The sequence below is a fragment of the Mobula birostris genome, chromosome 13 (assembly GCF_030028105.1).
Source record: "Mobula birostris isolate sMobBir1 chromosome 13, sMobBir1.hap1, whole genome shotgun sequence".
Lineage (NCBI taxonomy): Eukaryota > Metazoa > Chordata > Chondrichthyes > Myliobatiformes > Myliobatidae > Mobula > Mobula birostris.
Genome location: NC_092382.1, coordinates 26,555,535 through 26,581,232, shown reverse-complemented (window position 1 = coordinate 26,581,232; position 25,698 = coordinate 26,555,535). Strand labels below are relative to the sequence as shown.

Below are 25,698 nucleotides of genomic sequence, written 5' to 3'. Positions count from 1 at the left end.
GGTCAACCTGATTTTGGCAATCAGAGGTATCAGAATCATGCTGCACAGAACCGTCTGCATTGGCAGACTTTTTAGCCATACTTTGAGTTACTGTGACAAATGTTAAAATCCATCTGTGGGTCGTCAGTGGTTGGCTTAGTTGTCAACTGCACTGCAGGAACAACTTTACCATCTGCCAGGTCATTCCCTAACAGCAAAGTAACAGCTTCCACCGGTAAACTGGAGCATAATCCGATCCTAACAGGTCCCGAAACAAACCCTGACTGTAAAGTTACCTTGTGCAATGGCACAGAAACAATGCTGCCCCCAATGCCTTTAATAAGATTTACCTCACCAGTGTCAGTCTCATCACCGAACTAATATAAGTGACTGAGAAGTCCCAGTATCTCGAAGAATTTTCACTGGTAGCGGTGTTGACCCTTCCATTACTAATACAAACCCATCTGACATAAAATGATTGAATCCCTTCTTAACTCAGTCAGACCTCTCAGTCCTTAACTGAGCCTCAGCAGAATGTTCAGAACCCTGTGGGTTTATAGGTGCTTCAACATACTGATCACAGGCATGTGGGACTGCCTCCTTTTCCTTTTTCTTCTTCAGGACAGAACAATTAGCCACCATATGACCAGCTTTCTTACAATAGTAACAAGGAAGACCAGAATATTTCTCCTTCAACTGCTTCCCTTCATCCTTAGTCTCGTCACTAGTCCCAGCTTTAATTTCTGGTTTACCCTGGTTATCCCTGCTACTCTTTTGGAAGCTCTTATTCGGGGTAAACTTAATGTTATGAGTTAAAGCAAACACATCTGGTAATCTAGCAGACTCCTGCAAAGTGGCAGCATCCTTTTCATTTAATTACATCTTTATGTCATCAGGGACACACATTTTGAATTCGTCAATTAAAACCAACTCTTTCAAGCTGTTAAAATCATCATTTACATTTTTATATGTGCACCAGCGGTCAAAATACACAAACTTCTCATAAGCAAATTCCATATTAGTCCGGTTCACAGATTTCCTCAAATTTCTAAACTTTTGCCTGTATGCTTCTGGGACCTCGTAAGCTTTGAGCACAGCCTGTTTCACTATGTCATAATCAGCTGCTTCAACAACTGTCAAAGCAGAATAGGCTTGCTGAGCCTTCCCCTTAATTACTCTTTGTAAGAGAATAGGCCAACCCTCTTTTGGCCATTTTCAACCCTGAGCAACCTTCTCAAAATACTGAAAGTATTTATCAACCTCTGCCTCGTCAAATGGAGGTACCAATTTAACTTCCCGACTGGCCTCAAACTTATCGCCAGAGTCTAACGCTAGACCCCTTTGCTGCAATCTCTCTATCTTTTCCAGCTCGAACAGCCTCTGTCTTTCTGCTTCCTTCCTGTTTTTCTGCCTCTTCTCTCTGTTTTCCTGCCTTTGCAGCCTCAACCTGCCTCTGCCTTTCCACAGCCTCCATCTTTAATTTTTCTAACTTGTACGGGAGCCCAAGCTCACTAGGTTTACTTTCAGGAAACACCTCCAACTCCTCCACTTTAAACACACCCTCATATACATAATGTTCAGCTATTATCCTCTGCATCTGTGACCTCCTCATTGTCGATTTCACCTTAGCAAGTTTTAACCTTTTAGCAATACTCAACAATTCAATCCTTCTGGTGTCCTTTAATGCCTCAGAGGTTGGTGCTTCCAGAAATCTATCAACATCCATTGCTGCTGATTTTCCACACACAAATAAATCAAAAGGGATTTCTCCAATGAAATCGATAATTAATCTATACGCCTCCAAATCTTTTCCTATATCGGATGCAGGCCCCAATTTTGTCCCTGTAACGCTTTAGAAATGAGTCCTAAACAAAAGTGAACAGTGTTATGTGTATATATGTGGGTAAATATAACTCAAGGCTTGGAGTGTTCAGATGGTAAACTATGAAAGTTCAGTTCAACCACAGAATAGTTGAGGAGAGAGAGATATTTGCAATCCAGGGTAAATGTCGAGAGAAGGCAATAACGTTGAATTCCACAGCATCCATGGTGGTAAAACGAGAGAACAGTCGCTGTAGATTTTATCTGTCGTCGTTCCAAATCCACATACAAATTATCACCAAAAGTGACTTTTCACAAGGGGTATCGTCTTCAAGTGAATTTCCACACCACACCCAGGCAAGGGTTAACACATAAGTGGTCTTCACAGGATACCCCAAATCCGATCCACTCCTATGGATCAAATGAGGTGACAACCACACATTCAACGTATGTTGAATCAATAATTGACCTACCCTTGTGGGTATAGGAAAGTTCTAAACAGTGACCCTTGGCCACTGGTTCCCTTGTTCCGATCCTTCCATTTTTCCTCCTTCATCTCCGTCTGACTCTGAGTGTCTGTGTCCTCGGTTAAAACTAAACAAGCTGTGAGTGATGTGAACAAGATGCAAGTCAGACTGATTTCCATTCTTACTCTTTCTCTCTCTCTCAAAATGACAGTCCACAGCAAACAAAATCTAGGGATTCATAACAATGGCCACTCCCCATTGTGAACTGACTGGTGTGCCAGTAGGTGGGATGACTGAGTGAATCCTTGCCCACATTCTGAGCAGGTGAACGGCTTCTCCCCAGTGTGAACTCGCTGATGTCTCTGTAGGATGGATGATCGAGTGAATCCCTTCCCACATTCTAAGCAGGTGAACGGTTTCTCCCCAGTGTGAACTCACTGATGACTCTGTAGGTCGGATGACCGAGTGAAACCCTTCCCACAGTCTGAACAGGTGAATGGCCTCTCTCCAGTGTGAACTGATTGGTGTGCCATTAGTTTGGACGACTGAGTGAATCCTTTCCCACATTCTGAGCAGGTGAACGGCCACTCCCCACTGTGAACTGACTGGTGTGCCAGTAGTTTGAATGACTGAGTGAATCCTTTCCCACATTCTCAGCAGGTGAACGGCTTCTCCCCAGTGTAAACTCGCTGATGACTCTGTAGTTGGGACAACTGAGTGAATCCCTTCCCACATTCTCAGCAGGTGAATGGCTTCTCCCCAGTGTGAACTCGCTGATGATTCTGTAGGGTGGATGACTGAGTGAATCTCTTCCCACAAACTGAGCAGGTGAACGGCTTCTCCCCAGTGTGAACTTGCTGATGTCTCTGTAGGGTGGATGACTGAGTGAATCCCTTCCCACATTCTAAGCAGGTGAACGGCTTCTCCCCAGTGTGAACTCGCTGATGACTCTGTAGGTGGGATGACTGAGTGAATCCCTTCCCACATTCTAAGCAGGTGAACGGCTTCTCCCCAGTGTGAACTTGCTGATGTCTCTGTAGGTAGGATGACCTAGTGAATCCCTTCCCACAGTCTGAGCAGGTGAACAGTTTCTCCCCAGTGTGAACTCGCTGATGACTCTGTAGGTCGGATGACCAAGTGAAACCCTTCCCACAGTCTGAACAGGTGAATGGCCTCTCTCCAGTGTGAACTGATTGGTGTGCCATTAGTTTGGACGACTGAGTGAATCCTTTCCCACATTCTGAGCAGGTGAATGGCCACTCCCCACTGTGAACTGACTGGTGTGCCAGTAGTTTGAATGACTGAGTGAATCCTTTCCCACATTCTGAGCAGGTGAACGGCTTCTCCCCAGTGTAAACTCGCTGATGACTCTGTAGTTGGGACAACTGAGTGAATCCCTTCCCACAGACTGAGCAGGTGAACGGCTTCTCCCCAGTGTGAACTCGCTGATGTGTCTGTAGGTTGGATGAGTGAGTGAATCTCTTCCCACAGACTGAGCAGGTGAACGGCTTCTCCCCAGTGTGAACTAGCTGATGACTCTGTAGGTGGGATAACTGAGGGAATCTCTTCCCACATTCTGAGCAGGTGAACGGCTTCTGCCCAGTGTGAACTCGCTGATGACTCTGTAGGTTGGATGATTGAGTGAATCCCTTCCCACAGACTGAGCAGGTGAACGGCTTCTCCCCAGTGTGAACTTGCTGATGTCTCTGTAGGGTGGATGACTGAGGGAATCCCTTCCCACAGACTGAGCAAGTGAACGGCTTCTCCCCAGTGTGAACACGCTGATGTCTCTGTAGGTGGGATGACTGAGTGAATCCTTTCCCACATTCTAAGCAGGTGAATGGTTTCTCCCCAGTGTGAACTCGCTGGTGTCTCTGTAGGGTGTAAGAGTGAGTGAATCTCTTCTCACAGACTGAGCAGGTGAACGGTTTCTCCCCAGTGTGAACTCGCTGGTGAGCCATTAGGTCAGATAACTAAGTGAATCCTTTCCCAGAAATTCAGCAGATGACCAGCCTCTGCCCAGTGTGAACTGATTGGTGAGTCCAAGGGTGGGAAGACTGACTGAATTCCTTCTCACACACAGAACAGATGAATGGCCTTGTCCGGTGTGAACTTGCTGATGTACCTTGAATTGAGATAACCGACTGAATCCCTTCCCACTGTGTAAAATGACGGGAATGCCAGTCCGTCAGATGATCGAGTGAATCCCTCCCCACAGTCTGAGCTGGAAGGATGGCCGATTGAATCCCTTGCTCCACTTCTTAAATATCCAGACAGAGACAGCAAAACTGGCGTGTGTGTTTGAGATTCCTGTAGACAAATTCCTTCTCGTTTTTAACCTGTAAGAAGATTTACAAAATCCATCAGTCGGTGTAGGACAACATTTCAGAAGAGATTACTTGAGTTGCCATGGTTTGATCTGGTATCACACAGTTACAGTGAGGTTCAACCCAAGTTGGAGAGAGAAATCATCTTCTGACTGGGCACAGTGCTGGTATCTGGAATGACCATCAATTCCCTGATGCTCTTCCTGTCTCTGTCAGAATGGGGCATTTCTGCCGTTTCCAATCTGTGACTTGGCTCAGTTTGACTCTCTCCATTGGTATTATTCCCTGTTCCTGCTGAGCAGCATGGGTGCCTGGCCCCACAGTAACTGAAACAGTCTCACGCAAATAGTCTTTCTTGACATGCATCTGGGATTTTCTTTTATGTATTATTAACTTAAAGTGCCACAGTTTTAATGTCATATAAACAATTCCTGCTGAGATGAATGGTTGGTCTGCACAGCTGTTAAAAGGACTTGGAGTGAATTTTTGTATTATTTCAGGTTCTTGTCACAGTCACAGAAAATTACAACACAGAAACAGGCCCTTTGGACCATCTAGTTTGTGCTGAACTATTTAAACTACCCACCTCCATACCCCTACCATCCAGGTACCTATACAAACCTCTTAAATGTTGAAATTGAGCCCGCATGCACCACTTGTGCTGGCTGCTCATTCCACACCCGGATGACCGTCTGTGTGAAGAAGTTTCCCCTCATGTGCGCCTAACATCTCACCTTTCACCCTTAACCCATGGCCTCTGGTTGTAGTACCGCCCAATCTCAGTGGTAAAAGCCAGCTTGCATTTACCTTATCTATATCCCTCATAATTGTCATATACTCCATCAAATCTCCACTCAATCTTCTACGTTCCAAGGAATAAAGTCCTGACCTGTTCCACCTTTCCCTTTCACCCAAGTCCTCCAGACCTGGCAACATCCTTGTGAATTTTCTCTGAACTCTTTCAACATCTCTTACATCTTTCCTGCACGTTGGTGACCAAAACTGCACACAATACTCCAAATTAGGCCTCACCATTGTCTTGTACAATGTCAACAAAACATCCGTCTCCTGTACTCAGTACTTTGGTTGATGAAGGCCAATTTGCCTAAGTCTTTCTTTCTGTCCCTATTTAACTGTGACACCACTTTCAGTGAATTATGGGCATGTATTCCCAGATCCCTTCCTTCTACAGCACTCCTCAGTGCCCGACCATTCCCTGTGTAAGACCCAGGTCCTATCAAAATGCAACACCTCACACTTGTCTCCATTAAATTCCATTTTACATTTCTTAACCCATTATTCTAGCTGATCCAGATTGCACTGCAAGCCATGACAGTCTTCCTCGCTGTCCACTACACCCCAATCTTGGTGTCATCCACAAATTTGCTGATCCAGCTAACCATGTTAACATTCAGATTACTGATACAGACGACAAACAACAACAGATCCAGCTCTGATCCCTGTGGCACACCGCTAGTCACAGGCCTCCGGTCAGAGAGGCAACCATCTACTGCCACACACTGGCTTCTCCCAAAGACAGTGACTCATCCAATTTACTATCTCATCTTGAATGCTGAGTGACTAAACCTTCTTGACCAGCCTCCCATATGAGACTTTGTCAAGTGCTTTTGCTAAGGTCCATGTAGACAACATCCACTGCCTTGCCTTCATCCAATTTCCTGATAACTCCCTCGAGAGACTCTATAAGATTGGTTAGACATGACCTACCGTGCACAAAGCTATGCTGCCTATCCTTAATCAGTCCACATCAATCCAAATACTTCTATATCTGGCTCCTGCACACACATTCCAATAACTTTCCCACTACTGATGGGCTCACCAACGTATAATTTCTAGTTTATTTTTAGAGCCTTTCTTGAACAGTGGAACAACATTGGCTGTTCTCCAATCCTCCAGTACCTCACCTGTCACAAACGATTATTTAAATATCTGTGCTTGGGCCCCGACAATTTCTGCACCTGTCTGCCGCAGAGTCCCAGGGAACAACTTGTCAGGCCCTGGGGATTGATCCACGCTAATTTGCATTAAGACAGCCAACACCTCCATCTCTGTAATCTGTACAGGGTCCATGAAGTTGATGCTGCTTTGCCTCACTTCTATAGACTCTGTGTCCATCTCCTGTGTAAATACAGATGCAGAAAAAAATCTCCCACATCTATTTAGTCTCCTCATATGGATTACCATTCTGATCTTCCAGAGGATTAATTTATTCCTTTGCAATCTTTCTGCTCTAAACATATCTGCAGAATCCCCGAGGATTCTCCTTCACCTTGTCTGCTGGGGCAACCTCATGCCTTCTTTTATTTCTTTCATAAGTGTTCACTTGAATTTCCTGTACTTCATAAGTACCCCATTTGTTCCTATCTGCCTGTACCTGGTATGCGCCTCCTTTTTATTGATCTGAGAGATGAAGCACAAAGGGCTGATAGAGCTGCATGGTGTGAGGTGGGGGTAAGGGGGGTTAAACTAAAGTTGCAGGGGGAATGGGAGCCTGAATAACAGAACAGATAGTGGAGGGGTTGTGGAGACAGTTGTTGTTCAGACCTCAGACAAAGACAGGAATGAAAAAGTTGAGCATGGTGCAGTGAATATGCTGAGCCCTGTACATTTCAATACAAGGAGCAGCGTAGGAAAGGCGAATGTGTTCAGGGCATGGATCAACAGCTGGAATTTAGATACTAGGATCTGGCAACTGTGGACTGGGACAGGCTGCTTTATGGCAAAGGTTTGCCTATTAAATGGGAGGCCTTCAAAGCAAAATTTTGAAAGTACAAGGCGGGTATGTGGCTGTCAGAATAAAAGGTAAAGATAGAAACTGTAGAGAACCTCGGTTTTCAAGAGATATTGAGACCCTGGTGAAGCACAAAATGGAGTTGCAGAACAGGGATAGGCAGGTAGGTTCTTATGGAGTATAACAAATGCAAGAGAACACATAAGAAATAAATCAGGATAGCTAAAAGAAAGCATGAGATTCCCCTCACAGAAAAGATGAAGGATAATCCTCAGGGATTCTGGAAATAGCTTAAGAGCAAAAGGATTGCAAGGCATAAAGTTGGTCCTCTGGAAGACCAGAATTGCAATCCACGTGTGGAAGCAAAGCAGATGGGGGAGATCTCAAATATATTTTTCATCCCATTTACTCAGGAGATGGACACAGGGTCTGTAGGAGTGTGGAAAAGCGGCATTAAAATCGTGGACCCTGTACAGATTAAAGAAGAGGAGATGTTTGCCATCCTGAGGCAGATTAGGGTGGATAAATCTCCGGGGCATGATAAGGTGCTCCCTCAAACCCTATGGGAGGCAAGTGCAAAAATTGTCGGGGCCCTAGCAGAGATAATTAAATCATCCTTAGTGACAGGGGATTATCAGAGGATTGTAGGATAGCCAAAGTTATTTCGCTGTTCAACATAGAACATAGAAATCTACAGCATATTCCAGGCCATTCAGCCCACAATATTCTGCCAACCATGTAACTTACTCTGGAAACTGCCTAGAATTTCCCTAGTACATAGACCTCTATTTTGCTAAGCTCCATGTACCTATCAAAGAGGCTGTTAATAGACCATCTTGTATCTGCCTCGACCACCACTGCTGGCAGTGCATTCCACGCACCCACCACTCTCTGTGTAATAAAACTTACCCCTGACATCTCCCAGTATCTATTTCCAAGCACCTTAAAACTATGCTCCCTCATGTTAGCCATTTCAACCCTGGGGAAAAGCCTCTGGCTATCTACGTGATCAATGCCCCTCATCATCTTATACACCTCAAAAAGGCTCTAATCATGAACTAGGGAATTATACATTGCTTTTAGGATTTGTTGGAAGTATACAAAATTATGAGGGTATAGATCGGGTGAATGCAAGCAGCTTTTTCCACTGAGATTGGGTGGGATGACAACCAGAGGTCATGGGTACGTAGGGAAGGTGAAAATTTAATGGGAACATGTGGAAAAGCTCGTGAGAGTATGGAATGAGATGTCAGCACAAGTGGTGAATATGAGCTCTTTTTCACAAATAAGAGAAGTTTGGATGGGAGCCTGGATGACAGGGGTATGGAGGGCGATGGTCCCGGTGCAGATAGTTGCGTTACAGATTAAATGTTTTTTCAGCATTAACTAGATGGGCCAAATAGCCTGTTTCTGTACGGAAGTCCTCCATGTTCCTATGACAGAGAAGCTGGCCAAAGTTGGTTGGAAGGGAAAAGGTAGGAGTGACAATGGAGCAGCAATGGCTGGAGTTTCTGGGAGCAATTCGGGAGTTGAGTGATAGATACATCCAAAAGAAGTGGAAGCATTGGAAAGGCAGGAGGACACAACCGTGGCTGAAATGAGATGCCAAAGCCAACATAAAAGCCAAAGAGAGGGTAAACAAAGGAGCAAAAACTATTAGGAAGCTTTTAGAAACCAACAGAAGATGAGTAAAAAAAAGTCAGCTGAGCATAGGGTGTGGAATTATGACATTGTAGTCATTAATGAGTCTTGGTGGCACCCAACAGTCTCAGGCATTTAGGGGAACAAAATATCTGGGGCCTCAATATCTCTTGAAAACCAAGGTTCCCTGCATCAGTTACCTTTCAACTTTTATTTTGGCAGGCAGAAACAAACTAGACACCCTCAAAACTTCACTTCTGAAGGCCTCCCACTTGCCAAGTACTCCTTTGCCAGAAAACAGCCTGTCCCAAACCACACTTGTCAGATCCTTTCTGATACCATCAAAATTGACCTTTCTCCAATTAAGAACCTCAACCCATGGTCCAGACCTCTCTTTTCCCATACTTACTTTGAATCTCATGGCATTATGATCACTAATTTCTGTCACCAGCCCTGGATCATTTCCTAACAGCTTATTGCACACTTCTACATCAGGAATTCTAATTACTGATTAAGGGCACATTTGACAAACTCTACCCCATCTAGTCCTTTTACAGTATGGGAGTCCCAGTCAATATATGGAAAGATAAAATCACTTACTGAATCAACCTTTGTTTCTTGGCATGGTCTGCCATCTCTCTACAAATTGGTTCCTCTAAATCCCTCAGACTGTTCGGTGCAACCAAGTCCCAATAATGGCTACAATATCATAATTCCCTGTCCTGCGCTCATCTGGCTTTCCTGCGATGCTTCTTGCATTGTGATATACACAGCTCACCACATTCATCACACCATGCTCAACCATTTGATTGCTGAATCTATCTGAGGTCTGAACAACATCTGACTAGTGTCAAGAAAACAAACTCTCCCTCATTGTCACAAAAATAAAGGGGCTGATTGTGGATGACAGGAAGAATGGAGACCGGCTAACCCCTATTGACATCAATGGATCTGGGGTTGAGAGGGTGAACAGCTTTAAGTTCCTCGGCATAAACATCACCAAGGATCTTACGTGGTCTGTACATACCGGCTGTGTTGTGAAACGAGCACAACAGCACCTCTTTCACCTCAGACGGTTGAAGAAGTTTGGGATAAGGCCCCAAATCCTAAGAACTTTCTACAGGGACACAATTGAGAGCATCCTGACTGGCTGCATCACTGCCTGGTATGGGAACTGTACTTCCTTTAATCACAGGAACCTGCAGAGAGTGGTGCAGATAGCCCAGCACATCTGTAGATGTGAACTTCCCACTATTCAGGACATTTACAGAGACAGGTGTGTAAAAAGGGCCCGAAGGATATTGGGGACGCAATTCACCACAACCACAAACTGTTCCTGCTGCTACCATCCAGGAAACGGTACCACAGCAAAAGGACCAGCAGGCTCCGGGACATCATCTTCCACCAGGCCATCAGACTGATTAATTCATGCTGATACAATTGCATTTCTACTTTATATTGACTGTCCTATGTACAAACTATTTATTATATATTACTATAAATTACACATTGCACATTTAGACATAAAAGTAACAAAGATTTCTACTCCTCATGTCTAGGAAGAATGTATGTAATAAAGTCAATTCAATTCAATCTCTCCACTATCTGTTCTGTCATTCTGGTTCCCATTCCCCCTACAACTTATTTTAACCTCATCACCCCTCACCCCACACTAGAAGCATTACCACTAGGATATCAGTCCCCTCTTGTTCTGTTCCGCTAAATACCGAATCCCCTATCAGCCCTTTGACTTTCCTCTGCCAGGTAATCCCCCCAACAGTTTCTAAAGTGGTCCACCTGCTGTTGCGTGGGATGGCAGCAAGAGTACTCTGTGATGGCTATTTAACCTCATTCCCCTTCCTGACTCTCACCCAGTTTCCTGTGTCCTGCACCTTGGGTGTAACTCACCTCTCTTCATGTCATATCTATCACCCCCTCCGACTCCTGGATGATCCGGAATTCATCCATTTCAAGTTCCAACTCCGTAAAGTGCAGGGTTACAAGCTGCAGCTGGATGCACATCTTGTAGGTGAGGGCATCAGGGACACTGGAGGTCTCCCCACCTTCCCACCAATGTCCCCTCTAATTTGTAATGACCAGTGTGCACATAAAGCTTAAACTGTGCATTCTTTTAACCAGTGACATGTGCATAATGAATTTTATATAGCGAGGTATTTATTTCAACAGCCAGCAAATCACTGTCAGTAAGAACTTTGATCTCCTCTGGGTTCGATCGAGTTCATCTACACTCTCACACAATTTATGTAGCAGGCCTGTAACGGGTAATAAAGGATTTTCCCACCAGAGCTTTTGCACATTGTCCATATGTGTTTCTCTTGCTAAATGACACTTTAAAAAGTCAGAATTCCAAATATCACACCACTTCGTCCCACTTGCAAATTCTCCAGCAACTTTTGCATCACCACAATACACACAGGTAACACCAGTTTCTGTGTTGTATATAAATATTTCCCCTGAACCCTCCCCCAGGTGACTGACGGTGGTGAACTCAGTGATGGCAATGCCAATGCATATGAAGGGAAGGGCAGTAGTCTGTCTCATTGGAGTCTGGCACATTTGTGATGTGAAAGCTACTTGTTGCCCTGGACAAAGGCGTTTGATATCATTATGTACCCAGAGAGAGTGGGACAAAACATGTTCTCACGGGTAGAAAAGTCCAGAACAAGAGGGGGTGGAACAAGCAACAGACACAAAATGCTGGGGGAACTCAGCAGGCCAGGCAGCATCTATGGAAAAGAGTACTAATGCTGAGTTCCTCCAGCAATTTGTGTGTGTTGCTCGGATTTCCAGCATCTGCAGATTTTCTCTTGTTTGTGACTGGAGGCAGAACAAAGGTGATTTTCACAACAGCTGATGTAAAAGATTTTGTTCCCTTTCTCCGAGTTCCCGATCCTTGCATTTAGACAGCTGGAGCTCAGCTCTGTCTGAGAGACCCATCGGTTCCCATTCCCTCATCAGCCGGAAGCTCCCCGGGGCCCGTGTACGGATGGTGGGGCTGAGAGAGAGGGAAGAGAGCAGGACTGTCCCGGGATTGCGGGTCACGGAGTCCGGAGTCACAGCATCGCCCCGAGATTCTCGCTTACCTGCGCCCGATCCTGGAGCCGTGATCCCGAGGCCTTTGTGTACTACGCGCATGCGTGATATTCACCAACGTCATCAACCTTGACGCCTGCGCATTTGATCAATGCTTCAGCGCCGGCGAAATTTTTAACGCAGGCCCTTATGGGTCATCCCGGTGCCATTAATAGTTTCTGCAAGCACTAGTTCCTTGTCCACCTCAGTTTTTTTGTGTATATAGAATACTCAGCAACTGTTTTAACGCAGAAAGCGGCTCCCGTAAACAATATGCTCAATATCAACATGTATCTAATGCCAAAGTACAATCCTCTTAAAAATATAGATATAAAACACAAGGGGTTCTGCTGTTACTGGAAATGCAGAGACGCACACACACAAAATGCTGAAGCAACTCTGCAGTTCAGGCAGCAACTAAGCAGAGGAGCACACAGTCTAGGCATTCTGAAGGAGCTCGGCCTAATCGTTGTCTATTTATTCCTCTCCACATTTGCTGTCTGATCTGTTGATTTCCACCAGTAATTTGCAGAATTTAACCACACTTTTTTCAGTTAACCAGTTTCCAGATGTTTCTGATCCTTCATTTGTAGCCACATGCTGCCGGTCTGATTCACTTCCTCCTCGTCCTTGTAAATGATAGGCCCCATTTCCTTTTGGAGCCCCAAAGCCCTGACTCAGGATGCCAACTCTAGTTTCTGACTCTGCTCCATCGAACATTCACTCGCTAGTCTGCTGTCGGACTTCACAGGCGCATTGCAACAACCCAACTGTCTTTGTAATTACTGAAAATGACACGAAATGTTGAAAAGAGCAGCGGAGAAGGAATTTAACCCCCTTAGTCCAGAGTCCTGAGGAATGTCAAAGCTACAGTGAGCTCATCATCTGATTCAAACTGGAGAAAATCATGCAGGGAATTCGTACAGGTGTATAAAATCATGAGAGGCATTGGTCGTGGAATAGCCAGTTGCTTTTTCCCTGGACTGAAATGGCGAACACTCGGGGGCAGAGCGTTAAGGTGTTTGAAAGTATTTGCAAGACAGAAGTCAGAGCGGTGGGCGTATGGAATGCACTGCCGGTGATGGTGGTGGAGGCGGATGCAATTGAGTCTTTAAAGAGAATAGATAGGTACGTGGAGCTTAGAAAAATAGAGGGCTATGTGCGACGGTAATTCTAGGCTCTTTCGAGAGTAGGTTACATGGTCGGCACAACACTGTGGGCCGAACAGCCTGTACTGTGCTATTGATTTCTATGATTCTATGAAATTCAAGGGAAGTCTGCTATCCCACGGAGTGGTGACTAGCTGCAACCTGTCATCACAGGGAGAGTGAGAGGGGAACGGCAGGGATGGATTTTAAAATACTGATATGGAACAGAAACATGGGCAGGGACCAGATGGGCCGAGTGGCCTCTCTCGTGTACATTGTGAGTGTGGTAGAGACAGTAAGTACCTGAGACACGGGATTTGATACAGAACCGATTTATCTTTCACAGATCCACAACATTAAACATCAGTCTACTTTCAGGCTAATTATCAGCAGAACAAACTCCTCCAATGCTCAGTGACCAGGGTTCAGTCCTGGGTGCGATGAGCAGCCGCAAGAACTGCAGATTCTGACAGTAACAGTCCCTCATGAACCTGCAGCTGCCTTCAGTCACCGTGATGGTTAAACATTTAACACGGAGCTAATTTGAACTTCCTCCCTGATGTGAAGTTTCTGGTGTTGCAGCAGCTGTGAAGATTGAGTAAAACTCTTTGCTCACTCTCGACAGAAATGTGGCCTCTATTTATTGTGAACTCACTAGAGACAGTAAGTACCTGTTGTGGCTGTGATTCCCATACACAAATCCTTTGACTTTTCTACACTGCTAAAAGTTTACAAAGCACGTCAGTGGGTGAAGGACATTTCAACTGAGATAATTTTAGTCTCCATGGTGCCTTCTGGTAAAACACTGTCACAACTCAAAACAATTTGGAGGAACAAGATTTCATCTTCTAACTAGCTACAGTTCCGGCATCAGGCACAATAAGAAACGTTCTGCTTCCCTCTCGGTATCAAAATGGATCATTCCTCCCCTTCCTCAGTCTGTGACTTGGCTCAGTTTGTCTGTCTCCTTCGCATTCTGAGCATGTGCCACACACCTACTAAGATCACATTTTATTTACACGGCTGTGACTGGAGACTTTCTGATTATTATGTCCCTCCTGGCATTTGACGGTGGTAAACTAGGAGCCAGCAATGGTATTGATCCTCAGGAGTACCTGATTAGGTTTTCTCTTTGGAGACCGATAAACTGCCGGTTGTGTGTGGTCGGATGAGTGGGTCGTTTTCAGACCGGAAGGAGGTATCGTTTGGAGTACCCCAGAAATCAGTCCCTGACCACAGTTCTTCACAGTTTAATGGCCTGGCGGAGGCAGCGAGACGTGAGATGTCCCAGTCTGCTGGTGACGCAGAAAGAGCGGAGTTGGGGGAGGGGAGGCTATTCACATACTCTTTCGTAGTTTTGCAATCTGTACACAGTGCACTGTGGGGCTGCAGTGGCGGGTTCCATTGCTGGGATCAGTGCACAGTCACTGTGGGCTATGAGGATTTTGTGAATAAAGTGCCGTTCTTCTGTTTAGTATCTCAAGCCGCAGAGCAAGCCCATCGTTGGTATACTTAAGTTGTATTTATGGCGTTGTGATAACTAGATGATAGCCCTCCACGACCTCTCTGTCCTTTCCTTTCAATATTCGACTTCACTCGTAAATCTGTCATCCGATGCATTGACATAGAACTCGCTAATACAAAAGTAAAATTTTTTCACCAACAACCCTATGGCTTCTAAGCAAACAACGTTACTTTATTTGCTAATTATATTTTGTGATAATTAGTGAGTGCAACCGTGTCATATTATTAAATTAAGTATTATATGTTTTATTGTACCAGTTACACACTGAAATGCAGTGATAGGCTATAATCTTGTTAATGTCTTAACTATCACTACATTTCTGTGGAGCTCTGGAATTCATAAATTTCTTTCATCTTGGTTTAGTGCTTGACATTGTAAGAAGCCCTATTCATATATATATTCACAGATACACAGGTGAAGTGTCGCCTCACCTGGAAAGATGTTTGGACAACGGAGAGAGTTCGGCCGTCCGGCCCTTTCACTGTGACACCCCGAACTCCACATCAAATCCGTCCAAACCAATCTGGGTGAAGTTTAATGACCAATAAATATAATTCCTCTCAGTGATCAGCTGTCTGAGTGATCCCCTGACTCTGAGAGGAAGGGGTGTCTCTGGTCCACATTGTCAGGGTGTTGAGTTTACCAGGAGACAGAGACCGCAGGGACGGGAGGTTTTCTGGTCACTAATACACTGTGTGTGGACCCCGCTGGCAATTCTGGTGTTGTGACCCGAATCGAGACAAACACCAGGCTGCCCACTCCACCAACAACACGGCACAGCCGGACACATAACAGGGGACTTTACATCTCACAACACTGGATTCAGTGATGAAACCCCTGATTAATGTTGTTGTCCCACCGAAATCATAAGAACCGTCCATTCAGGTGTTTCTAAATACGAGCGCTCCCCCACAGGTGACGTCACACAGGCGCATCCACGCTCCTGACGTCACACATGGGTCCCCCACAGCGGGATCTGTCAGCACGTGCGCGGTGTCTTACGTCCCCGCGCGCTGGTGAGCTCGAGCTTTATCGGTTCAACGGCTGGGCTACTAATCACGTGACCAGCCCCTCCCCCACCCCTGTCAACAGAGGAGTCTGGAGCTCCGCCATTCCCATTGGTGCGAAACGATGTCAATCACTGGTTACAACCAATAGTGGAGGCGGACCAGCCGAGAGGGCGTTACCCCCGATGACACCGTCTCCCGAATTTTCCGTCACGGCGGGACAACCGTCAAAGTAAATGTCCGCTTTCTGATTTATTTCCATTTCCCTCCGAGGGAAGTTGGGGCGTTTGTGAAGCGTCTCCTGCGGCCGGAGTCTGATGTGTCGCTGAGAGGTAGGAGGAGACCGCTCGGCCCGTCGGTTTGATGCCGGTTCCCCGGGGAGGGAGAGGATGAAGACGGGGAGAGAGGGGGCGGACAGGATGTTTGTCCCGGTGGGGACAGGAGGGGCTCATCTGTGGAAATGTCTGAGCCCACGGTGGTGGCGATTCACCACATTGGGGGGCAAACACCGGCAGACTGTTGCCCTGCAAGCGGGGCCGATGGTCCGGGCAAAGTGACAATTATTTGTGTTTTGTTGAGACTGTACCGGGAATATGGTGTAAAATCCCGCTCCCCACACTAACACGGGTCACACAGACCAAAGAACAAACTGTCGGAGGAACTCAGTGGGTCGGGCAGCATCTGTGGAGGGAAATGGACCGTCAACATTTCGGGCCGAGACCCTCCCTCTGGACTGAGAGTGGACGGGAAATAGTCCGAGAAAAGAGGTGAGGGGTGGGGATGGGGCAAGAGCTGGGGAGTGAGAGGTGGATCCAGGTGAGGGGGAGGTGGGAAGGTGGAAATAGTGACGGGGTGGGAGGTGAGTGGTTGGGGCAACACGGGGCTGAAGAAGATGGAAATTAATTCCATAGAGGATTAACAAAGAGGTTAGAGAGTATTTGTTATAGAGAGTGCAATGAAGATTCACCAGACTGATCCCTGGAGTGGTGGGGTCATCATGTGAAGAAAGATCAAATGCGATAACCCTTTCATTTAGAGAATCGAGGACTGAGAGGTGAACACATTGAAATGCACAATATCATTACCGGTTGAACCAGGGATCCCAGTCTCTGAAAAAGGAGGTGGACTGTCCGGGACTGAGATGAGGGGAAATGTCTCCACTCCGAGGGTGGTGAATGTCTGTAAATCCCCACCACAGAGGCCGGTGAAGACTCAGTGATCGTCCTCACATAAAACAGAGGCTGGTAGATGTGTGGAGACCGAAGGGATCGAGGAAATGAGGATCGGGCAGAAACATGTGGCTGAGATGGGAGAGCAGCCGTCATCTTGTTGATGGTTAGAGGGGCTGAATGGCCACCTCCTGCTGTTTCTCACTTGATGTTTCCTGTCCAGTGAGACTGGAGGAATGTGAATAGTAATTAGTGTTCATACACATGGAGAGATTTAAATGAAACCTGCACATTTCCTGTTTGGGTCTGAATTGAGTGATTCGATCAGACCGGACGCAGCTTTGTCATTGTGCCGACTCCAGATACAAAGCCAATGAAACGCAGTTGGCATCTGGACTCGGGGGGGGGGGGGGGGTCGGGACCGTCACGTGACGGCTCTGCCCATTTACCTGGCCGGAAACACGTCACCTGCCAATCAAGGTTTGACCCCGCCTCGCCCATCAATGCACACCTCACCATTGGCCTCGTTAATTAGCCTTGTACTTGGCCTCGGGTAATTGGCCTTTGTAATCAGTTTAACCCTGCTGGCACCGAGCCATTGGCTTCCCTGTGAATCACCTGGGCTGGACCTTCCAGACCTATAAAGCAGCCCACGTGTGCATGACCCTTTCTGTTTTGTGCTACCTCCGAGGGACCACTCTGCTGTCCGTGAGTTGTGCTTTGAATAGGGTTGGGAGTGTGGATATTGTCCCTAAGCAGAAGAGCCGCGCCTGCACAAAGTCAAGGGTGGTTGTATACTTTGTCCCCACGCGATTTAATGTGATTTATTGCTGATCCGACTACTGTAAGTTGTGCGCGTGTTGCTTCCGTTGCCATTTTCCCCCGTTTGCCTTCTGTAAATAAAATCCTTCACTACCCAGACTGTGAGCCCAGAGCCCTTGACTTTGAGACCTGCAGAATCTGTTTCCTCACTGGCGCTGCGTGGGGAAAGTGTTCTGGAACAGGGGCAAAATGGCCAGTACAGGCACCGAGCGTAGGATTCCCGGCTGGACCGACGAGAGAGGGATTTGAGGCCTGGCGGACCACGGTAAACCGGTGGACTGGCCGGAGCAGTTGGATCCACGTTGCGAGCACCTGGCCGCGGGGCTGCTCCGGCTGTGGGATGAGGGGGGCCCCAACATGAGCCTCTCTGATCAAGAGGCGAGCGCCCCGGGGAGCCTGTCTGATCAACAACGCCCCACGGGCGCCGCAGCCGAAGATCCGGGTAGGCTCTACCCTGTGGGATCGGGTGGTGACCGCTGTGAGGGTCCGATACCCCACCCTCCTGGAGTGGGATCTACACTGGCGCCCGCAATGGGGTACGGTCAGTCAGGGCACCCGGGTTGTTAGAGAGTGGGCGCTGGTCAACGGCATCTACCAGGGAGCCTGCGACCGTAATTTTTATAAAACACCCGGGTGACCGGTACCGTCGCAGGATACCTGGTCAGCACCGCGCACCCCGATATAGTCAGTGATCCTGCCCCTCATGACACCAGCTAACGGGAGGACCGTGCGGGATGGTATCACTCTCCTTGAATAGATGCAGTGGGGGCAGAGGCAAGGGCTGGAGACAAGCCCTCCCCGTTTTACGCGCAGGCAGCTGTACATGGACATGGATCCCCAACCCTGACCTCTGCACCCTGTGGAAGGAGCTTTGTGGCGGTGGGGTGGTGGGCAACTGGGCGATTGCACTCATTCTCGTTATTTATCATCGCTGTGTGTATATTATGTTGTCTGCCAAATTTTTAAGAGCACGTCTGTCTTTCTTTAGTTCTGTATAGTCAGATATAGCGTTCACCTTATAAATAGAGTAAGATGTATTCCTTTCCTTTTCACTGCGGGAACGCCTGGCGAGTGGCGAGGCTGCCGAGGGGTGGACTGTGCTGACTGTCACGTGACAGCACTGCCCACGCCTGGTCAGAAGACACGCCCCCTGCCAATCAAGGATTGACCCCTCCTCGCCCATCACTGCACACCTAACCACCGGCCTTGTAATCAGCTTAACCCTGCCGGCACCGAGCCGTTAGCGTTCCTGTGAATTACCTGGGCCGGGCACTTCAGCCTTCCTGCATGAAAAGGGCTGGACGCTCTCTTTGCCATTTCCGAGGGACCACTCTGCTTCATTCCAGGCTGAGAACCGTGGAACAGCGCTGGAGGAAATTGTTGGTAAGCTGTGCATTGAATAGGGTTGGTGATTGTCCCTGATAGCATTGAGCCGTGCCTGTACAGTGAAGGGGCTCGGGCATCGTATTGACTTTTCCCTTGGATGTGTGTGTGTGTACTTTATTCCCACGTTCGTTATTAATCGTCTGCGTGTGTTTTATTGCCGACCTGACTTTATGCACGACTGCTGTAAATTGTGTGCGTGCTGTTTCTGTTGCCATTTTCCCATGGTTGCCTTTGAGCTGCTGTGTCCCCTCATTAAAAACAAATGTAGCCTGTGAAAAGTACGGGGCAGAAACAGGAAGCATAGAGACAACCGGATTCTATTTTTCATTTGTTGTTAGTTTCTCCGAGGGGAGGTGCATCGTTCCCGGAGGCACTGCAATACCGGGTCGATGCGCGGAGTGGACGGAGCAAGCCCCTATTCCATCTCCCTGTTCCAAAAATCAATTTAATATATGGTCCCCAGATAAGGGACGTATCAGATATTAAACTGATAAGAACAGATACTACACTTGATCTTAGCCAAAAGGCCGAGAAGCGATACCACAAATGTCCGGACCCTTTCGGATCTTGCTAGTCTTCCCTCTATTAAGTTGGACCGACTGTCTACAGGACACCGATTTATCCTACCTCTCTTCAACTTTTGAAGTAGGTTTGGTGTAATTTCGCTCAGTCTTTGACATAAGTTGTATTTTTCTCCCTTGTCGCGAAATCTCTTTCGGAATACAGCTGATCATGTAAAATAGCGGATATTCCGCCAACCAAATGAGAGAGGCGGCCCTGGTTTGTATGCAAACTCCTCCTCTCAGCTGTTCTGCCCGCCCCCTAGCGTCTGATGTCATTGCAAGCGTGATGACGTTTACGGAAGGCGTTGCAGCGAGAGAAGCGAAGTTGCGGCCGGGTCGTTTGGCGAGCCTGGCGGGGCAGGTGATTGGGGAGGGGGTCCTCCGGAAACGGGAGGAGGGTGGCTAGGAACATCGGGTGGAAGCGATGGCTGGGGATTGCGAAGAAGGAGAGGGTTGTAAATGGGGTAAGTGAGGTCGTTTGATGGGGGACGATGGGTAGTTGAGTTGGTCGGGGAGAGGGACGGGATAGAGTCGGATGAAAGGGAGGGGGTAGGGTTGCAACTCGGACAATATTTAAGTGTGAGCTGGCATGTGGCAAATAACGGCATTGCAGTCAATGGATTATTTCCACAGAAAATAATCTAACCGTCCGGCTGGACTTCATTGGTAAAGAAAGCTTGTTGACCAGAACTGGTTCCATTAAGAAATCGGCGATAATCGGGAGAATGTGGGTATACTACTTTCCTGACATCCGAAGGCCTTTCTGCCGTATCCCACCAGCCAAATACCGGAATTAATTATGAACATTCCGTATTTGCCTAAGTTTGTCCAGCTCCATCCAGCATTTAACAACATTCTCCAACCTATGGCTTGTATCACTTACTACGTCTCCAAGGAGGAAAAAAAAAGGTGGAAATCTGGGGAAAAGAGGCATAAAATGCTGAAAAGGATTTGGTGGTAATGCAGCATTCTGTAGAGAAAGAAGCAGTTAATGATTCAGATGTGATTCTTAATCATGGCAGTGATCTTTCATCAGTTCTAAGAGCCATTAACCTGACACATTTGCTCTATTTCTCTGCAAAATGCTGACTGAAGTGGCAAGTATTCCCAGCACCTATTTTATTTCAAAAGATTGCCATTCTGTCGTTATATTATTCTCCCAGTTCCTTTCGTCCATCCCTGGGGAGCAATTTTTTTTTTGCAGGACCAGCCACAGATTAGCGTTTCAATAACCCTATGCAGTGAACCCTATTCGTTCAACACTATTGTTGTGATAGAAGAATACTAAGTTGTAGATTACAGAATGTTAAATAACCAGCACTGTAACATTCTGACTTCTTTGCCTTTCTCCCGCTGTGGTTTGGGAACTTTAAAGCTTGGCTGTTTGCAAGGCTGAAGTTTCTCAAATTTATTTTAATCGTTTTCTTTTAAATGGTAGTGTAGCTGTGATTGAACAGGGAGATTGCTCTTCAGTGCCAGGGCACATCTCCTGGGCAGAATGTACTAGCCACAGGTCTTTATGATGCATGTTCTACGGGTCTATGGTGGCCAGTGCTATCATGTTTGCTGTTGTGTTCTGAGGCAGCAGGCTGAGGGTAGCAGACACCGACAGAATCAACAACCCCAGCATCTGCAGATTATTTTGTGTGAACAGAATCAACAAACTCATTCGTAAGGCCAGTGATGTTGTGGGGATGGAACTGGACTCTCTGACGGTGGTGTCTGAAGAGAGGATGCTGTCCAAGTTGCATGCTATCTTGGACAATGTCTCCCATCCACTACATGATGTACTGGTTGGGCACAGGAGTACATTCAGCCAGAGACTCATTCCACCGAGATGCAGTACAGAGCGTCATTCCTGCCTGTGGCCATCAAACTTTACAACTCCTCCCCTGGAGGGTCAGACACCCTGAACCAATAGGCTGGTCCTGGACTTATTTCCTCGCATAATTTACATATTACTATTTAACTATTTATGGTTTTATTATTATTTATGGTGCAACTGTAATGAAAACCAATTTCCCCCAGGATCAATAAAGTATGACTATGATTTTGGGTTACAGAGTTACCCTGGGACCAGCCTGCTGTGAGTTGCCAAGAGTACTGCGATTGGGATGCAAAGAAACTACCTGACACCATGGAAGAAGATTGAACCTTTCTCATTGAGTAAGGAAATGATTTGTAATCTGCCCTTTGGCTAGTGCCGCATTGAGTATAGTGAAGTAATTTGGTGTTGTTTTAAAATTTTGGGCTGTTTTTGGAGCGTTCAAAGGTAGACAGGTAAAACTTTCTCCACCACATTGATGACGTCATTGATGCTGTTTCCAGCTCCCGTGTGGAGCTCGTCAGACTTAGTCTGGAGTGAGCCCTGACGAAGGGTCTCGGTCTGAAACGTCGACTGTACCTCTTCCTAGAGATGCTGCCTGGCCTGCTGCGTTCACCAGCAACTTTTATGTGTGTTGCTTAAAATTCCAGCATCTGCAGATTTCCTCATGTTGTCGTCAGATTTGTCAACTTTCCCACCAACATACACCCCCTCTCTCAAATTTGCTTGGTCCATTTTTATGATCTCACTCCCCTTTCCTGATCTGTCTCTCTCTGTCTCCAGAAACGGATTACCTTCTGGCCTCTTTAACAAACCTACTGACTCCCACAGTTACCTTGTCCACAACAGTTACTTTCTGACATTAAATGGACCTATGGAAACTCTGCTCACACTGTCACTTTCAAGGATACTATTCCCTTCTCTCAGTTTCTTTGTCTCTGCTGCATCTGATTTTATGAGGAGGTTTTTCATGCTAGGACATCCAAGAAATCTTTTTTCAATCAATAAAGGGGTTTCCTGCCCACTGCAATCAATACAGAACTCACCCGTAACTCCTCCATTTCCTGCACGTCTGCCCTCTCCCCATGTCCCCTCCACGACATAATAACGATAGGATTACCTTTTCTGCATCTGCCATTCACTGAAGCTCTGCATTCAACATATTCTCTGCAATTTCCACTATCTCCACCAGGATCTCACCACCAGGCACATCTTCCTCTCCACGTCCGTCTCCATTTATCACAGGGATCACTCCCGCTGTGACTCTCGTCTGCCAAACACCCTGCAACCACAATAAGTGTTACATCTATCCCTACACCTCTTTCATAATCACACTTCCTCCCAGTGTAGCCTCCTCTACATCAGTGAGACCCAACTCAGTTTGGAGATCACTAACTGATGCACAAACACGAGGAATTCTGCAGATGCTGGAAATTCAAGCAACACACATCAAAGTTGCTGGTGAACGCAGCAGGCCAGGCAGCATCTCCAGGAAGAGGTACAGTCGACGTTTCAGGCCGAGACCCCTCGTCAGGACTAACTGAAGGAAGGGTCTCGGCCTGAAACGTCGACTGTACCTCTCCCTAGAGATGCTGCCTGGCCGACTAATTGATACATCTTCACTCTTTCTGCTACAAGTAGGACTAGAGGAGGAGTACACAGGTTGGAAAACCTTGAAAACCTTTGATTCCCCAGTTCTCTGGTGGGAAGCCACCAAGGAGAACATCAAGAAGTTCTTCATACGCAAGGGTATCCAGAAAGCAAGCCAGGAGCAGAGGGAACTGGTCGAGGCAGGTTTGAGGTTGTCATTTAAAGTTAAATTGGACAGGAAAGGAATGGAAGGTTATGGGCTGAGTGCAGGTCGGTGGGACTAGGTGAGAGTAAGAGTTCAGCGTGGACTAGAAGGGCCAAGATGGCCTCTTTCCGTGCTGTAATTGTTATATGGTTATATGGAACTGCGTAAACTCCAGACAGAGTTGCAGTAACTCCTCCTTCTGCAGTCGAAGGGGGTGGATGTCGGGGAGGAACTGCGAGAGGTGAAGAGCCCGAAAGCCCAGCACCTTGCCGCTGAATCCTCCAAGATCATCTACCGATCAAGGGTCCAAACCGTGGAGCAGGACGAGACGTGCTCAGGCTTCTTCTTCCAGAAGGTGCACAAGGGGAGCTCTGTGATCCTCAACCTTAAGGAAGAGGACGGCTCAGTCGTGTCCTCGTAGAATGACATACTGAGGATCTGCAGGTCCTTCTATGCCGGTCTGTACGATGAAAAGGCCACAGAATCCACAGCCTCCCGCAACTTCCTGTCATCTATCACGCAGGTCTTAGGCGACGGCAAGCGGGAGAGTCTGGATCAGCCACTGACTCTGGTCGAGTTGACAGGCTCCATCCATTCCTTTGGGTCGGGTAAGACTCCCGGAGGCGACGGCTTACCGGCTAAGTTGTACTCGGCTCTGTGGAACTGGATGGGCCCAGACCTGCTGGAAGTGTACAACGCTATGCTTCTGGCCGGCAGTATGTCAGAGTCCATGAGGAAGGGCACGATCACCCTCATCTGCAAGCAGAAGGGGGAAAGGGAGGACATCAGGAATTGGAGACCCATCTCTCCTGAATGTGGACTACAAGATCCTGTTGAAGGCCATTGCCAACAGGGTCGAGTCTGCTCTGGGACAGGTGATCCACCCGGACCAAACCTGTGCTGTACCGGGCAGGAAGATCTCAGACAGCCTCACGCTGCTGAGGGACACCATCGCCGATGTGCAGGACAGGGGTGAACGCCTGCCTGGTCAGCTTGGACCAGGAGAAAGTCTTCGACAGGATATCGCACACGTACATGGCGGATGTGCTCTCCAAAATTGGTTTTGGGGAGGGAATCCGGAATCAGATCAGACTGCTCGACACAGACATCTGTAGTGCAGTCCAGGTCAATGGGTGGGAAACCTCTCTCCCCTGTCTTGTTTGCTGCATTGAACCCTTTGCCGAAGCCATCAGGAGGGATGAGGGCATAAGAGGGGTGATGCTGCCAGGCAGTGGAGGGACCCAAGTGAAAACCTCCCTGTACATGGACGACGTCACCCTCTTCTGCTCTGATCCGAGGTCAGTTTGCAGGTTGATTGGCATCTGCGAACAGTTTGAGCTAGTGTCGGAGGCCAGGGTCAACCGCACGAAGAGCGAAGCTATGCTATTCGGCAACTGGCCGGACCGATCCAACGTCCCCTTCGCCATCAGGTCTGACCACGTGAAGGTGTTGGCGATCTGGTTTGGAGGGGCTGAGGCGTGCAACAAGAACTGGCAGGAGCGGACTGCCAAGGTGAAACAGAGACTGGGACTGTGGGGAGGGCGCTCCCTGTCGATAACGGGCAAGAACCTGGTCATCAGGTGTGAGGTGCTCTCAGGGCTGCTGTACTTGGCGCAGGTGTGGCCCGTCCCCAGCTCCTGCAGCTCGGAAATCACCCGAGCTGTCTTCAGATTCGTCTGGGGATCCAAGGTGGAGCGGGTGAGACAGACCGTTATGCACAAGTCCCTGGATAATGGGGGCAAGAATGTCCCCAATGTCGCCCTCATCCTGATGGCCAGCTTCGTGTGTGGCTGCATCAGGTTGTGTGTAGAACCCAGGTATGTGGGCACCAAGTACCACTCTGTGCCCAGGTTCTACCTGTCACCCGGGCTAGGAAGGATGGGTCTGGCCCCACTCCCGCGCAACGCCCCCGTCAGCTGGTCGTTGCCGGCATACCTGTCCTTCATAGAAAAGTTCTTCCAGGAGAACGCCTTTGACCACAGGGTCATCAGGCAGTGGTCGGCACGAAGTGTCCTGCAGGCACTGCAGGAGAAGGACGAGATGGACACAGTGGGGTGGTTCCTTGAGCAGACCGTCCAGTTCATCTGGCAAAATGCCTCATCGCCAGACCTCACCAACAGTCACCAGGACCTTGCCTGGCTGGCGATGAGAGGGGCCCTCCCAGTCAGATCCCTCCTGTACGCCTGGAACATCGTCTCCGCTCCCCACTGCTCACGGGAGGACTGCAGTGAGGAGGAGTCTGTGACCCACCTCTTCGCACACTGTCAGTTCGCAGAGAGGGTGTGGAGGATGACGGAAGGGACGGTGTCACGTTTCAACCCCAGCAGCTGCGTAACCGAGGACTCTCTGATCTACGGGCTGTTCCCGGGGACGCACAC

The 25,698-nt window shown here is 47.7% G+C and overlaps 1 protein-coding gene and 1 non-coding gene across 2 annotated transcripts; both read right to left on the bottom strand.

The window, feature by feature from the left end:
- Window positions 1–695: 695 nt before the first annotated feature.
- LOC140208646 (uncharacterized) lies at window positions 696–12,131 on the bottom strand. The gene is made up of 2 exons (XM_072277487.1): window positions 12,092–12,131; window positions 696–4,606 (listed from the first exon to the last, which is right to left on the bottom strand). Exon 2 carries the CDS (start codon window positions 4,226–4,228, stop codon window positions 3,005–3,007), a length of 1,224 nt encoding a protein of 407 aa, XP_072133588.1. The 5' UTR covers window positions 4,229–4,606; window positions 12,092–12,131; the 3' UTR covers window positions 696–3,004.
- A 7,354-nt stretch (window positions 12,132–19,485) lies between these two features.
- LOC140208761 (U2 spliceosomal RNA) lies at window positions 19,486–19,676 on the bottom strand. The gene has a single exon (XR_011888916.1). It is a non-coding gene; the product is annotated as a U2 spliceosomal RNA (small nuclear RNA).
- Between the last annotated feature and the right edge of the window lie 6,022 nt (window positions 19,677–25,698).